Source organism: Diceros bicornis, chromosome 3 (genome assembly GCF_020826845.1).
Source record: "Diceros bicornis minor isolate mBicDic1 chromosome 3, mDicBic1.mat.cur, whole genome shotgun sequence".
Taxonomy (NCBI): Eukaryota; Metazoa; Chordata; class Mammalia; order Perissodactyla; family Rhinocerotidae; genus Diceros; species Diceros bicornis.
The window spans coordinates 94001193-94016189 of NC_080742.1; the positions used below are offsets into that span (position 1 = coordinate 94001193).

Sequence of the window (14997 nt, forward strand, 5' to 3'; positions counted from 1 at the left end):
TTTCTTATAAGTGAGTAGGCCCCCAGCGTGGCAGGTTGTTAGGCTCAGGGCCTTACAATTGCTGTAAGCCTCTAGCCTATTAGGTCTCTTGTCAGCTCTCTGAGGATTGCAGCTGGGTGGGGCTGGCCTCAGGCACAGGAGCACCCAATCGTTTCAGGCTTTGGAAGGTGGGGCAAACCTCCTATGTGGGTCTTTGAGAAGCACAAGTCTTCTGCAGCTGACAAACCCTGCCGCCCACAGGTCCACACACACAGGCAACACAGCCCTGCCCTCTGTGAGCGCCCCGACCTCCCCATGTGGACCCAGTCTCTCCACCGCGGGAGCCCCACACACTCTGCCACCGCCCCACACTCTCCACCAGCTGCTTGTGGACACCCTGCCCTGCTCAAGTCTGCTCAGTTGCCAGGCTGCAGAGAATCCAGTCACCAATCTATGCAGGCCCACACGTTGCCTGAGGGCTTGTTGTTGGGTGGGGCCAGTCTCTAGGGTGGGCTGCCTGCTCTGGCTGAGCTGGATTAAATCGGTGCTCTAGTGGGTGAGGCAGACCCTGGGCTAGCAGGCCTCAGGGAGAACTCCAATGGCGTTTGTGTCAGCACACCCACACCGGGCCACAACAATGGCCACCGCCAATGTCCCAGTCCCTGGAGAGGTCTCACCGCTCACCGAGATGCACTCAGGGCCTATTAGGTGAGTCTCTTTTCACCACAGCACTGTGCACCTTTCTTTCTGGTGATTTTAGGATGCTTTCTGAAACGGGTGAGTTTGCGCGCAGGCCCTTTAAGAGCCAGTTTTAGTTTCTTTGTGAACCGGGTTTTCTAGGGGTGCTCCCCAGTGTTTTAGTAGCAGGCACAGTCAGATATTATGCCGCTGGTCTCGACTGTGCTGGGTCCACAAAATGCCCCCAGCGGGGGCGCTCCCCGGCTCAGGGCCCCGCGTCTCCAGGGAGGCTGCGTACCTGTGCGCTGCTCCCGGCGGCCGTGAAGCTGGCGGCTCGTGAAGGCTGCGTTTTTCCTCTCCGGAAGGGAGTCTCTGCCTCTTCTACCTCAGTTAGGATTGTCCGTTGTTGCAGGAGTTCCTCTTATCCAGTTTTCAGTTCTGTCTCAGGGGTAATTTTTCCACGAGTCGTTGTAAATTGGCTGTGTCCACGGGAGGAGGTGAGTTCCGAGTCTGCTTACGCCGCCACCTTGACTCCGCCCCAGTTTTGATGGTTTTTAATGGGAGTCTGTTGGTGGTCAATTGCTTCAGTTTTAGTCTGAAAATGTCTTAATTTCACTTTCTTTCTTGTTTGATCATTTAGCTTGACATACAATTCTAGATTGGAATTTTATTTTCTTTCAGCGCTTGAAATGTATTATTCTACTGCATTCTACCTTTTGTTTTCCCTTGTTGAAAAGTCTCCTGTCTGCTTTAGTATTATTCCTGAGGAGTCATCTGTCTTCTCTTTTGCTACTTTTAAGCTCCTTGGTGATCTGCTCTTCCAGTATTCTATGTCTATCACTAGATTATTTTAAATTTTTATTTGAGAATTATTGTCCTCCTTGAATCTGAATCTTTAATCAGTTCTGAAAAACTCTCAGACATTATTTCTTTGAATTGCTTCTCCATCATTCTCTTTCCTCTTCTTCTGAAATTTTAATCAAATATATGTTAGACCTCATTATCCTCCACATTTAAAAATTCATATTTAATATATTTAATCACTTTTTATTTTTGGACTGTGTTCTGAGTATCCAATCTATCTTTCAGTTCACAAATATCTTCTGTAGCTTTGTTTCATCTGCTTAATACAACTAATGAATTTTTAATTTAAATAAAGTATTTTTTCATTCCTGGAAGATCTATTTGATCATTTATCAAATTTGACTGGTTACTTTTAATACTATCCCATTCTTTTCTTATATATTTGATCCCATTTTTTGTTTCTTCAAATAATTTCTGAATGTTTACCATATTCTCAATCCTAAAATTTATCTGAAATTTGTGGGGGGCCACATTTTTATGTGTGATATTTCTGCTGAATCTTGTCCATTATGCTTTGTTTTCTTACGTTTTATATTTTTGGATTGTGAGTTTAAATTTCTCAGGTTTTTATTTTCAGGAATCCTGTAATTCCAGAGTCAATCTGGAGAGAACTTACTCTTCCTTCAAAGATAGCAACTTAAAGCCACTTTTTCTCTTTTAATTTTTTGGCTTGGGGGATACACCCTATCGTCAGTGTAGATTTGAAAGCTGAGCAATTGATAATTTTGCTGAGCAAGCCTATGGCTTATGAGTTCCCAGTAAGTATTTTTTTTTTTTAATTTTTCTTTCTATAGGCCAGGAAAAGAGAGACAAATTTCCTTGTCATCTCTCTTTGCTGACTAGTGAATTTTTTTCCAGTATCTACTTCAACTGAGATTTTAGCATTTTTAGGCTTTATGTGGTAGTGTGGTGGTGTGTGTGGGGGGGGGTGGAGTGGAGAGAGTTGTTCCTATTCCTTGCACAAATCCAACACTGGATTTCTAATTCTGCTTGGCCTTTAAAATCCAAACTTCTGCATTACAAATATCAGCAAATACCCTCTAAATACTAAAAGCCCAGCATCATCTGGCAGCCTGAATTTTAGCTTTTCCTTTTCTTTGACCCCTGAAAGCTTCTCCTACCTTTTGGTCTCTTAGATAGGTAATTTAAAGGATGTGTGTTACGTTTTCTCTAGCATTTCTAGGTGTTTTGAACTGGAAATTTTCAGGCTCCTCACTTTGCCGTGTCATAGGAAACGAAATTCTCTAGAGATTATTATTTCTCTCTCTTTCCTAAATATTCTATAAAATATTATTGAATGTTAAATATGTTAAATAAATTATCTCGTAGCAGGGAATTTATGTCATAATAAAAAACAGATATGATAAAAATTTTACACATATTTTTGTATGCAAAAAAAGTCATTTTTTTAAATAACTCAGAATAGATAGTGTCAGCATTTTGGGAAAAATTATCATCATGGGAGAGCATCAGGTTAGTGAAATTTGAAGCATTCTCAAAATATTTTGCCTTGAGACTATAATATCATACTTCGTTGAAGAACGTGGAAACGTCCTTACAACAGAAGAAAAGCATCATCTTTATACCAAGTGCAGAACGTTGAAAAGATCACATCAAGGGTAATAGCATCATCAACAACATATATATATATAACAATATATATAACATATATAACAATAGCATCATCATCAACAACAAATATCATAACAACAGAGAAGAAGAGAAGAAAGAGGAAGAAGTCTGGGTCATGGGCTCCTATTTTGGGCCAAGAACCCCTCTAAGCATCAAAGCCAAAAAAAGGCAGAAAAATGTTGTTAAGGTGACAAAGGCAAGAATCAGTCCTACAAATGAAGCATTTGTTGCCTACTCAGTTTCAATGCAACTCTTAAAATAGGTCTTCATAATCCAGCTTTGTATTGACTTGAAGTTAATTTCCAGAGTATCAAACATAGTCACAGTCAGAGGGATTCTGAAGCCAAATAGAAATTGTGTTTGATTTCCTAGTATTTTGGATTATCCGTATCATCTTTGCAGATAATTTTGACTCTGGTTTATGTTCATATTTGCCTTTTTCACATGCAAAAATACTAATAAAAAAAAGGCAGTCTTCCCTCCTCAAAGTAGTCCAAAATATGTAGGCTTTCAAAATGGGAATATTTATGAGAGTGATACAAAAGTAATTTCCAATTTTCTTCAGAGTAAAAAACAAATCTCTCAAACATCAAAATACTTTTAAATGTGAGAAATTAACTGTGTTATTTAATGAAAGCTGTGCAACTAAGTGATAATAGTACAGCTCCATTATTGAGCAATGTACCGAGTGCCAGTCATTGTGCTAGGTGTTTTTCTTATACTATTTTATTTAAAGTTCATGAAAGCCATAGGAATTGGGTATTATTAATCCTGTCTTTCAAATTAAGAAACTGGAGTTAAGACCAGGGGCGGGGAGGCAGGGGAAATGGGAGAATGCTGGTCAAAGGGTACAAAGTTGCTGTTATGTAGAGTGAATAAGTCTAGAGATCTAAGATACAGCATGATGACTATAGTTAATCCTATTGTATTATATACTGGAAGTTTGCTAAGAGAGTAGATTTCAGGTGCTCTCACCACACACACAAAAATGGTAACTATGTGAGGAGATGAGTATGTTAATTAGCTTGACTGTAGTAATCATTTCACTATGTAAATGTCTAGTAAAACATCATGTTGGGGGTTGGCCTGGTGGCGTAGTGGTTAAGTTCACATGCTCTACTTCAGCAGCCCAGGTTCACGGGTTTGGATCCCAGGCATGTACCTACACCAAGCGTCGAGACATGCTGTGGAGGCGTCCCACGTACAAAATAGAGGAAGATGGGCAAAGTTGTTAGCTCAGGGCCACTCTTCCTCAAGCAAAAAGAGGAAGATTGGCAACAGGTATTAGCTTAGGGCCAATCTTCCTCACCAAAAAAAACAAAAACAAAAAAAACATGTTGTACATTTTAAATATATACAATTTTTATTAAAAAAATTATAAATTAAAAAAAAAGACAGAATGGATGACCTAGTCAAGCACACGTAACTATATAACTGCTACATGGCAAGGCTGGAATTCAAACCGGTTCTACTATTCTGCAGCTCACACTCCTGACCGTTAAGATTGTATTTTACAAAATATTGCATCATTCCATAATAGTTAACAAACTGCTTATACTTATAAAGAATAACCAAGAAGATAATATTATTTTATTTTATGAATGTGTAAATACATCTGCCTATTTTATGTTTTAAATATACTAGCAGGCTATGGTCATAAGGATTTAATGTTATCAAACGTAAAAGTCTTTGATTTTGTATTTTGTGCTCTCTCTATGTGTGAATACGCAACTAAGTTTTTAAAGGACCACTTAACATTTACAAAATGCATAGAAAAGTTAAATTATTCAGCTTGGTAATTCTGCTATTCCTTTTACGGTGGCCCCTGGACACCAATGGCTTTTTAAATCATATTGTACAATTTCGTTTGCAAATTACTATCTCTCAATTTGTCTTGATATCTACTATGCTTCCCTGATTTCTTTTTATTTCTATATTGTTGTGATTTTCTTTAGGATTATTAAAAGACACTCAAAGACCCATTATCTTTTAAATTTGAGCTAATTTTGGTAAAAAGCACATTTTACATATCTTATGAGTATTGTATGAGGGTAGGAGAGGAGACCTACAAATAATTTTATTTGAAAATAGTTGACCCTGCTAATGCAATAAAGTTATGATAAATATTAGTGTTTTTTTTTACAATATGCTAAAGCTTATATATTTTTAAATATTCTAAAATATACATATTTTAAATTATCCTAGCTACCTGAGTGGTCTAATAAATTATATTAAATTATTTTTAAGTTAATAAAATCAATTGAACTAATAAATATTATTTTGAAAAAATAAATACTTCTTTTTCTTAGTGTATGACACCATGTTTTGTAAATCACCACAAATATATATATATATATATATATATATTTTGTGTGTGTGTGTGTGTGTGTGTGTGTGTGTGTGTGTGTGAGAGAGAGAGAGAAAGATCAGCCCTGAGCTAATATCCATGCCAATCCTCCTCTTTTTGCTGAGGAAGACTGGCCCTAGGCTAACATCTGTGCCCATCTTCCTCCACTTTTTATGGGACGCCACCACAGCATGGCCTGAGAAGTGGTCCATTGGTGTGCGCCCAGGATCCGAACCCAGGCCACCAGCAGTGGAGCATACTTGCTTAACTGCTACACCACGGGGCCAGGCCCTACAAATATATTTTGTATTTGGAAAACCAGAACATTAGAGGAAAAGAAAGACCTTGGAAATTTTTAAAATCCTATTAATTAATTTTATCAGATAAATAAAAGACTCTTGATCAGGTGTGTAACATGATAAGATTAATATTTTCAATAGAGATTACTCAGGCTTCATGCTGGACCTGAATTGGAAGTGGATGGTGGAGAAGCTGTGATAGTCTGGGCTCAGATGGTCACGTGGAGACTAAGAGGATTACTCATAAGGTAGAATTGACATGGTGTGATTGTGCATTTCAGGCAGTGAGGATGGAGGTTCCAGGGATGACTCTTAATTGTTTAATATGTGCAACTTTTTACATGAGGAAATTGAAGTTAAGACTTTTTGAGTGACCACTGATAGAGGGAAAATGACAGAATACTAGCTGAGATTAAAAACAAATCATCTTGAATTTTGAACATATGGGAAACATTGGAATGGAGAAGTCCAAGAAACTTCTGGATACATCAGTCCTAAGCTTGGAGGAAAGGCCTGACATGGGGATATCGTTGGAGACACTCAGATAGTTGGTAGTTCAAGCAATGGGTTTGAATAAGGCCATTATTATGGAGAGACGACCAAAAAAAACAGACATAGCCCAGGACAAACTTTGATGAACTCATATACCAGGTAGAAGAGAAGAAATCAGTAACAGAGATTGAAATGAGATTACTACAAAAGTATAAGGAAAACCCTAGATAATATAATACACCATTAGCCAAGGAAAGAAATATTCAAGAATAGAGAATGGTCTTCTCAAACTCTTCTAATATTTGCATTTTATTTACTCATATGGATATACAGTAACATTTTTACCACAACTACATTCATGTTTCTGAGGCTTATGTTCCTAATGAGATTTCAGCATTCTTATTTATTTATTTATTTATTTTTTTGTGAGGAAAATCAGCCCTGAGCTAACATCCATGCTAATCCTCCTCTTTTTGCTGAAGAAGACCAGCTCTGAGCTAACATCTATTGCCAATCCTCCTCATTTTTTTTCCCCAAAGCCCCAGTAGATAGTTGTATGTCATAGTTGCACATCCTTCTAGTTGCTGTATGTGGGACTCAGCCTCAGCATGGCCAGACAAGTGGTGCGTCAGTGCGCACCCAGGATCTGAACCCGGGCTGCCAGTAGCGGAGCGCCAGCACCCAACCTCTAAGCCACTGGGCCCGCTCTCAGCATTCTTAACGAAAAAAAATACTGTGTTTTTGGATCTTCAATAAATACAAAGAGGATTGAAATAATCTAAACCATTTAGAATAACAGAAATGATGATGGTGATGATGATTACAAGATCTTTTTGATACATACTATGACCATTTTCTAGGCACTTACTTTATAGGTATGTTCTTACTAATTCTTCACAACAACCTCTTGTGCTAGAGTATCATAATTTTGCCAATTTTATAGATAAAAAAAACAATGAACAGAGCATTTAATTAATTTACCCAAGGTCAAAAAGTGATAGAGGCAAAATTCTTAGCCTTGTACTCATCCATTATAAATAAACAATAAATGTAATAAATATAAATAATATACTAAATTTGAAAAAGCCAAAAAATATTTATTATAATAAATAATTTACGTAATTAAAATTATCTCATAAAAATTACCTCCAAAGAACTTAGCCTTGCGTTAGTTAGTATACCACCATTTGATAATGGAGCGCTAGAATCGCTACACTCGCTCTGCTTGCCCACATATCATGTGCTCCTTAAACACTGCAATTCGTTACCCACACCCACTTCTACAGTTTCCCCATATTTCCCATTTGTCTAAATGGTAAACCCAGGTCAAACCCTGAGTCTTTATATAATTTGGATCCTGTGATCTTTCACACTGATGATAAGTCCTTCACTTCATTCCAGGGTCAAAATCCATACATATTCATTCACTTGATCATTCACCCAACAAATATAGAGGGGTCCATAAAGTCTGGAAACTGATAGATATTATGTTATAAAGGATATCTTCAATCTGTTAAAAAAATAGTTTTCAAACCTTATAATAGGCACCTTGTATCTTGAACATCTCCCATATATCCCATGGATTATTTTAAGATAAGTAAGGTGTGAATTTTATGGTATGGGAGTTTTACCTCAACAAATATGTTTCTTAAAAAAATTCATAGAGAAATAAAATAATATTACTGATGTCATGAAACTATAAATATACTAGAAGAGGAAAAAAACTCACTCAGCAACACACACACTTATATAAATAAATACATAAACCAACCCAGATAATTATAAATTATGACAAATTCTGTGACAAGAAATAAGTAGCTGAAGGACTAGAGTGAGAAAATTAATAGAATAATTTTAAATAGAGTGGTCTTGGAAAGCCTCTCTAAGAAGGTGACATAAGAATGTCACAAGAATGTCAGCTCTGAAAAATGCAGGGGAGAAGAAAATTCCAGGCAGAAAGGGTTTGGTTTTCCTAAAGCACAAACAAGAGAACAGGGTGGCTGAAATATAGTGAGCAAGGCTAGACATCTTAAGCTTAATTTAATTAGGAAACTAGCAAAGTAGGCACACAAAAATATAACAGAACCATTTCTAAATGTGATAAATTTCCTTGAAGCATGAAGTACATATTGTGGGGAAAAAAATCAAACTTTCGTAGAATTTTCTTACACTTATTTAATGGTTTAATTAATATTGTTTTAATTTTTTAAATTTTGGGCAGAGCATTGAGTGGTTGCATGTATCCTAATATTTTTAGGATCTCTCCAGGTCTAAATCTGGCTAAGAGGGATATGAATTGCAGTTAGGATGGGAGGCAGGACTCAGAATATTCAGTCTTTTAAGGCCACAAAAATCATCCTGGTTTGATAACATAGCATATAAACATATGAAGATCAAGTACCAATTGTTACTGAGAGGTCTAGTCAAAGGCTGAAAGATGTCCCTTAATCACACTGACATTAGGAAGAGCAGTTTCATTGAAAATCAATGGGCATTGAATGCAGATTAAGGTGAAGTAAAGAATACATGTGACATGGGGAAATGGAGACACAATAATTTCATTTAATTGGGAAATAATAATTAAATCTAAAATAGAGTTCTTGAATGGCAGAATTTTTAACGTAAAGCACCATTTCAGGTCAGATGGAACATAAACTCTTTAAAAATAGTTTTTATTTTAAAACTGGAAAAAAATTTTGCAAGAAATGTGCAAAGGTCATCAATATAACCTTCATCTAGAGACCTCTTTCAAGTTTTGCCAATTGTCCAGTTATTTGCTTTATAACAAAAAAACCCAATCTGGCATCACACTTTGCACCCTGATTCCGGCCTCTCCAGTCTCCGCCAGTTGGAATCAGATCCTCAGCTCTTTCTTGACTTTTACAACCTTATTCCTGGAGATCCCCTCAATTTGCATTTTTCTGATGGTTCCTTATGATTGGACCTAAGTTACATATTTTTGACATCAGTACCACCTGGCGATGTTGTATTCTTCTCATTGCATCTTATCAGGTGGCCCACAATGTCAGTAGGTCCCATTACTGGTAGTGATGACTATGATCACTCGATTACAAAGATGTCCATCAGGTTTCTCCACTGTAAAGTGACTACTTTCTCCTTTGAAATTAATAAATGTTTTTAGGGAGATACTTTGAGACTATGTTTCTTGTCCAACTTTCACCCACTCATTTGAGCATCAACTGCTATTTCTTGCCTGAATTAATTACTACTATGATGGTCGCCAAATGGTGACTTTCTAATTTCAATGTGCCTTTTACATTTATTAGTTAGCATATTACTATGGGAAGAACTTTCTATTCTCCCCATTTATTAACTCATTTTTATCCAGCTGAACTCATGGATTCCTATTTTATTCAGTGAGATAGTATCTATATCTTTTTTTCTTTCTTTCCTTCCTTCCTTCCTTCCTTCCTTCTTTCCTTCCTTCCTTCCTTCCTTCCTTCCTTCCTTCCTTCCTTCCTTCCTTCCTTCCTTCCTTCCTTCCTTCCTTCCTTCCTTCCTTTTGATGCTCAAAATATCTTTTTGATGCTCAGATTATTTATTTTGCACTCAAATTTTCCCAGCTTTGAGCAGCAGAATCCCACTTTGGGCTGACTCCTGTGCCATTCTGACATGACCCCATCATTCTTTGAGCACTTTATTTTCCAGTGCAGCAGAATATTCCAGGTTCATATTGTACTTTCCCTGAGCCAGGCCTGGAATCATCCATTTCTCCAAGGAGTCTCAGTTTTATTCAGTAGAGAAACTAAGATATGTGCTACAGGGGTACTCATTGCTTCTGGGGTGACCCTGCTCCCAGACCACCGTCAGCAGATGGTAGGAATCATCTGTATATTAGGCATACACACAATTCCATCTAGATTTACTTCCATATCTATCTATATATTCTGAAAACCATAAGTTCACACCTATGCATTAAATTTCAATCCAAATCCACAAGATTCATTCAATATATCCGTCTTTCCATTTGTACCCTACTTGTCTGACTATGAGAACCTGGCTCCCACTATCTTCAATATACTTATTTATTTGTTCAATCAATCTGTATTGTAGTCAATTTCCCAGCCGTGCTGGGTGAGTATGCTGCACCGCTGTCCTCACCGTGCAGGTGCCAGCTTCCACTGGGCTCACTTCTGGCCCGGCTCTAACACCCTGCTTGCTTGGACCCCAGTCCTCTCGAGGCTGAATTATTCAGGAAGGTTGGGTCAACAGTAGAGATTAGTAGACACTTTGCACAATCTTCTAAGATTATATTGAAAGGAACACACTAAATGGTTTCTAGCCTCCTTACAGCACTGCACCAGCCTCTCTCCAACCTCCTGAACTTCCCAATAAATATAAATAGAGAAATCTTGTGTACATGTGGTTTTAGACGTGTAAAATTTTCCACCCTGTTGCCTATTGTTTGCTTGTTCTGTCTCATAAGGTTAACATAATAACTTACAACAATTTAGATTGGCATTTTGATGTCAAAACAAGTATCAGCATGTTTTTCACTGATGTATGTCTGAGTTAAAATTTTAAAACTTTGAAAATTCATGTGTTCCTTTTGTCAGCAAGAATAATAAAATACCAAGTGGACTTCAAATCAGGTATGAAGTTTTTATATGCTAAGTCTTGAAACGGAAATCTCAAACATGCCAGTTAGGTAACATAATTATAATGACGCTGTAAAAGGGGAAAGTTTCCGAGTTTACTGATAGTGAGATGCAATTGAGACTGACAAGATTACAATTCACTGTGGTATTATAACACATTGTCGGACTGTAGAATCCAGTAACAACCAAAGTATAAATATTACGTTTTTTTGTTCCATATTTATAGATATAATACATTTAAAGCTCTAAGCCAACAAAAAATTTATCTCTTTATTCTATATAATTTTTCTACTAACTTGGCAAATTTTAATTATGTTTCACGCTATCCATTTTATATCTATTCATTTCTGACCCTAAAAATTCCAGCTGCAAATTTATATCTCTGAACAATCCTGCTATTAATCTACTAAGTATGTTAATTCCTGAGCTTTAAAGTAATCACTGAAAACATCACAGGCACTAATACACTAGTATTTTTATTGAAATTGTATTTGTACATAAAGGGAACAAATATGCAAAATAAATATTGTGTTCACCTCCATTTCAAAGGGAGTTAGAGCACCAGGAATTTCAGTATCAGAGACCTAACATCTTTAACCCATTGCTAACCAAGGGAATGGTCAAGATCCTACCAGTTACTCTGCTCTGCAGGCTAATTTTTTTGTTAATCTTTGGTTTCTAAATTTTAAAAACTATTTGAGAAAGTGATGCAGAATTTCTTAGTTATAATCTGTATTAGTTATCTATTGCTACATAACAAACTTCCTCAAAATTTAGTGGCTCAACACAGTAATAATTTATTATCTCTTACTTTTCTGTGTGCCAATAATTTAGGAGTAACATGGCTGGGAAACTCTGGCTTGAAATTTATTATAAGGTTTCAGTTAATTTGTTTCCTGGGGCCTCAGTCATCTAAAGGCTTGACTAGGATTGGAGGCTCCACTCTAAGATGGCTTACTGATATGGCTAGCAAAGTGCTGCTGGCTGTTAGTGGTAGGTCTTAGTTCCTCTCCGCATGGGTGCCTCTCCACCAGACTACTTGAGGTTCCTCATGGCACAGGGACTGGCTTCCCCAGAGCACATCATCCAAGAGATCAAGGTGAAGCCTCTAACGCCTTTTAGTGCTAAGCCTTGGAAGTCACATACACACTGTCACTTCTGTATTGTTCTATTTGTCGCACAGGTCAGCACTGATTCAGCTTAGGAAGGGACTACACAAGGGTATGAATATTGGGAAATTAAGATTTATGGCTGTCTTGGAGGTTGGTTACCAGAGTTCACCCTCTGAGACACAAAGATTCGTGTCTCTTCCACATGAAAAGTAACACTCATCTCCTCCCAAAGGCCCTCCAAAGTTTCATCCCATTAGAGCATCTGCTCAAAATCCAGTAACTCATCATCTAAGTTAGGTTCATACCAAAATGAAGCTCCTGGGGGAGTCCAAGAGCAAAGGAAGCCATTCAGGTACAGTTACTCAAATATAGCTTCTCATCTAAAGACCTGTGAACAAGTTTTATGCCACCCACAAATGCAACATACAATGGTAGGCTAGGCATAAAGTACCACTTTAGACTCTCTGGTTCAAAAGGGGAAAGATAAGAGGCATGCAGAAGTAACTGGTCCATAGCAGTTCTAAAATCAGTCAGGGACATGTTATTAGGACTCAGTGCTACTGTTTCTTAGAAATGATTCTCCGTGGCTCTGGGCCCTGCCTTCTGGGTTCTCAGTTCTACCACTCTAATTCATACTTCCCTTCTTCATAAAAGGTAGCCTGTGTTTACAGCTGTGTATTTTTCTGCCTGTAGAAATTTAGGGTATAAAGATCTCTTTCATTTTGTACCATCTCTGGCCCTTTTAATCCAAGCTGGTGCTGTTACCATTAGTACAATTCACTCACAAAATTGTGGGCTTCCTGTGAATGTTTTTCAGGTTTACTCCATTACACAAAAGCTACATCCACAATCTCGTAAAGATGAGCTTTTTGACATTGGGCTTCTGCTGACATGCTAAGGGAAAAATGCCTTAAGAGTATTAAAATCCCTATTGTTTAACTCAGAGGATGTGTAAGACACACCAGTAAGCTGCCTAAAGTTTCTTTTGTCTGACTGAACTGTTCTTTGAGGCACACCTAATACATTTTGGAGGTCTTAACATGGTTTTTACAGTCACACCTCATTGTCATCTTTAGATTATGTTTTACTGGTAGTTGATCATTGCCTGGAAGTGTGTTCTTAATTTTTGCATTGTTTCCACCTGGAGAGACTGGAATTGAGAAAACATTTTATTTTCAAATCCATCAATCTTGGCTTCTTCATATATAACAGTTTTTCTTTAGCTTTTCTCTCTTCTTTTCCCCTTTTTACTATAAGCAGAAAGAAGATGCCAGCCAGCACCTTCAATACTCTGCCTGGAAATCTCTTTAGCTAGATTACACAATTTATTAAGTACAAATTTTCTTTCCACATTATCACAGGCGACAGTGTTGCTAAACTTTTTACTGCAACATAGCAAGGATGCAGGTTTCTCCCATTTCCAATAATATTTTTCCTCATCTTCCTTTAAGCCATTACTGACAACCTCCTCAAGAGCCATCAGATTCTGCTAACAGTCATTTTAAAGCCCATACAATTTACTTGGACATCCCAGTCCCCAAGTCACTGACATATTTTAGGTTTTTGTTACAGTTCTCTCCCAGTACCAAATTCTTTCTTAGCTATTTATTGTTGCATAACAAATCACCCCAAAATTTAATAGCTTAAAACCATGATTTATTATCTCTCATGGGCCTCTCCACAAGCTTCCTCAGGGCATGATGACTGATTTTTCAGAGTTACCAATCTCAGACACTAAGCTGACTACTGGCCTTGGAGACCACACACTGCCGCCACTTGCACTGTTTTCGATGGACCACAGAGGTCAGCCTTAATGCGGTGTGGAAGGGGACTACAAAAGGTGTGAATACCAGGAGGCAGGGATTAGTGGGGTCCCTGTTGGAAATGTTAAAGATAATACAAGGAGAGGAAAAAACCCTAAATTTTCAATGGACATAGTAGTTTGTCCTACAATTATCTTCTAGAATGTATCTCATGTAGAAAAATGAAAAGACTTGACAATTTCAAACTCCAAAATTCATGAGGGCCAAACCGAACATTGTTATGAGTGACTGATGAAGTCTTGTTTTATGAACCTAGTTATACCCAATCCTTAGTGATCTGTGTGTTACGCAGCTGCCTTGCTTCAGAGAAGGTCTTGTTCTCACAAATGGATCTACTCATTTTGGAATATTTCAAAGCTAGCGTGGATATTTAGAGACTCAAGGATTCAAAAAACAGAACCAAATGACGTCTCGTTAAAGATAGTCAATAAAGTTACAGCTGGCTGTTTTCTCTCTGCTAAGTTTAGACATTGAACTCCATTCAATTTTATCTTGATTAAACAGATTGAAAATCATATGTATGCGTACAACTAGCCTAAATAGACTACTTATCCAAGATCAGCAATTTTCTGAGGGGACTAAGTCAATGCAAATGAAAAAAAATGTGACTTAGAAAAAAATATATGTATAAGCCATATGTTTGACATTGAAACAAAGTCTTATATTTCATTTTTAAGTCAAGAAATTAAGTATAATCCTATTTTTACATAGTACTCTGTTGGTGGAAAATGATATACACCTCTGTGATTAACCCTTAAAGGGGATTCAAATGATGATTATTAGGCTTTAAATATTGTAACCCATTAATAGCGGGAGAAAGGAGGTTTCTATTGTCCTAAACTACTCTTACTGGTCAAACAGAAGACCAAGAAGAAGTTTTTAGAAATCATTTAATGATCAATTTTTTTTAAAAAACGTTTGTTTAAAATTCTGTTTTATCTAATTAACGGCACATCTTGGTCCCAACCCATTCTGTATCAATTGTTTTTTGCTATAGATATAATATTAGACTGAACTGAATGTGAATAACTTCAGATTTTTAAGCCGACAACTTTGTACAGTTTAACTTTGTTCTGATAGGTGAATTTCGTGTGGGGAACAATATGAAAAATAGATGTTTTTGGAGACTTTCTGGAGATACTTAATGGGATC

At 37.2% G+C, this 14997-nt stretch overlaps 1 protein-coding gene across 1 annotated transcript in view; it reads left to right on the forward strand.

The window, feature by feature from the left end:
• The first annotated feature begins 585 nt into the window (after nt 1-585).
• The window catches only part of CNTNAP2 (contactin associated protein 2), an 815107-nt gene continuing 800695 nt past the window's right edge, over nt 586-14997 (forward strand). The window contains exon 1 of the mRNA XM_058532231.1: nt 586-687. Coding sequence (XP_058388214.1) covers nt 630-687 — 58 coding nt within the window. The 5' untranslated portion in view covers nt 586-629. The remainder of the gene's footprint in view (nt 688-14997) is intronic.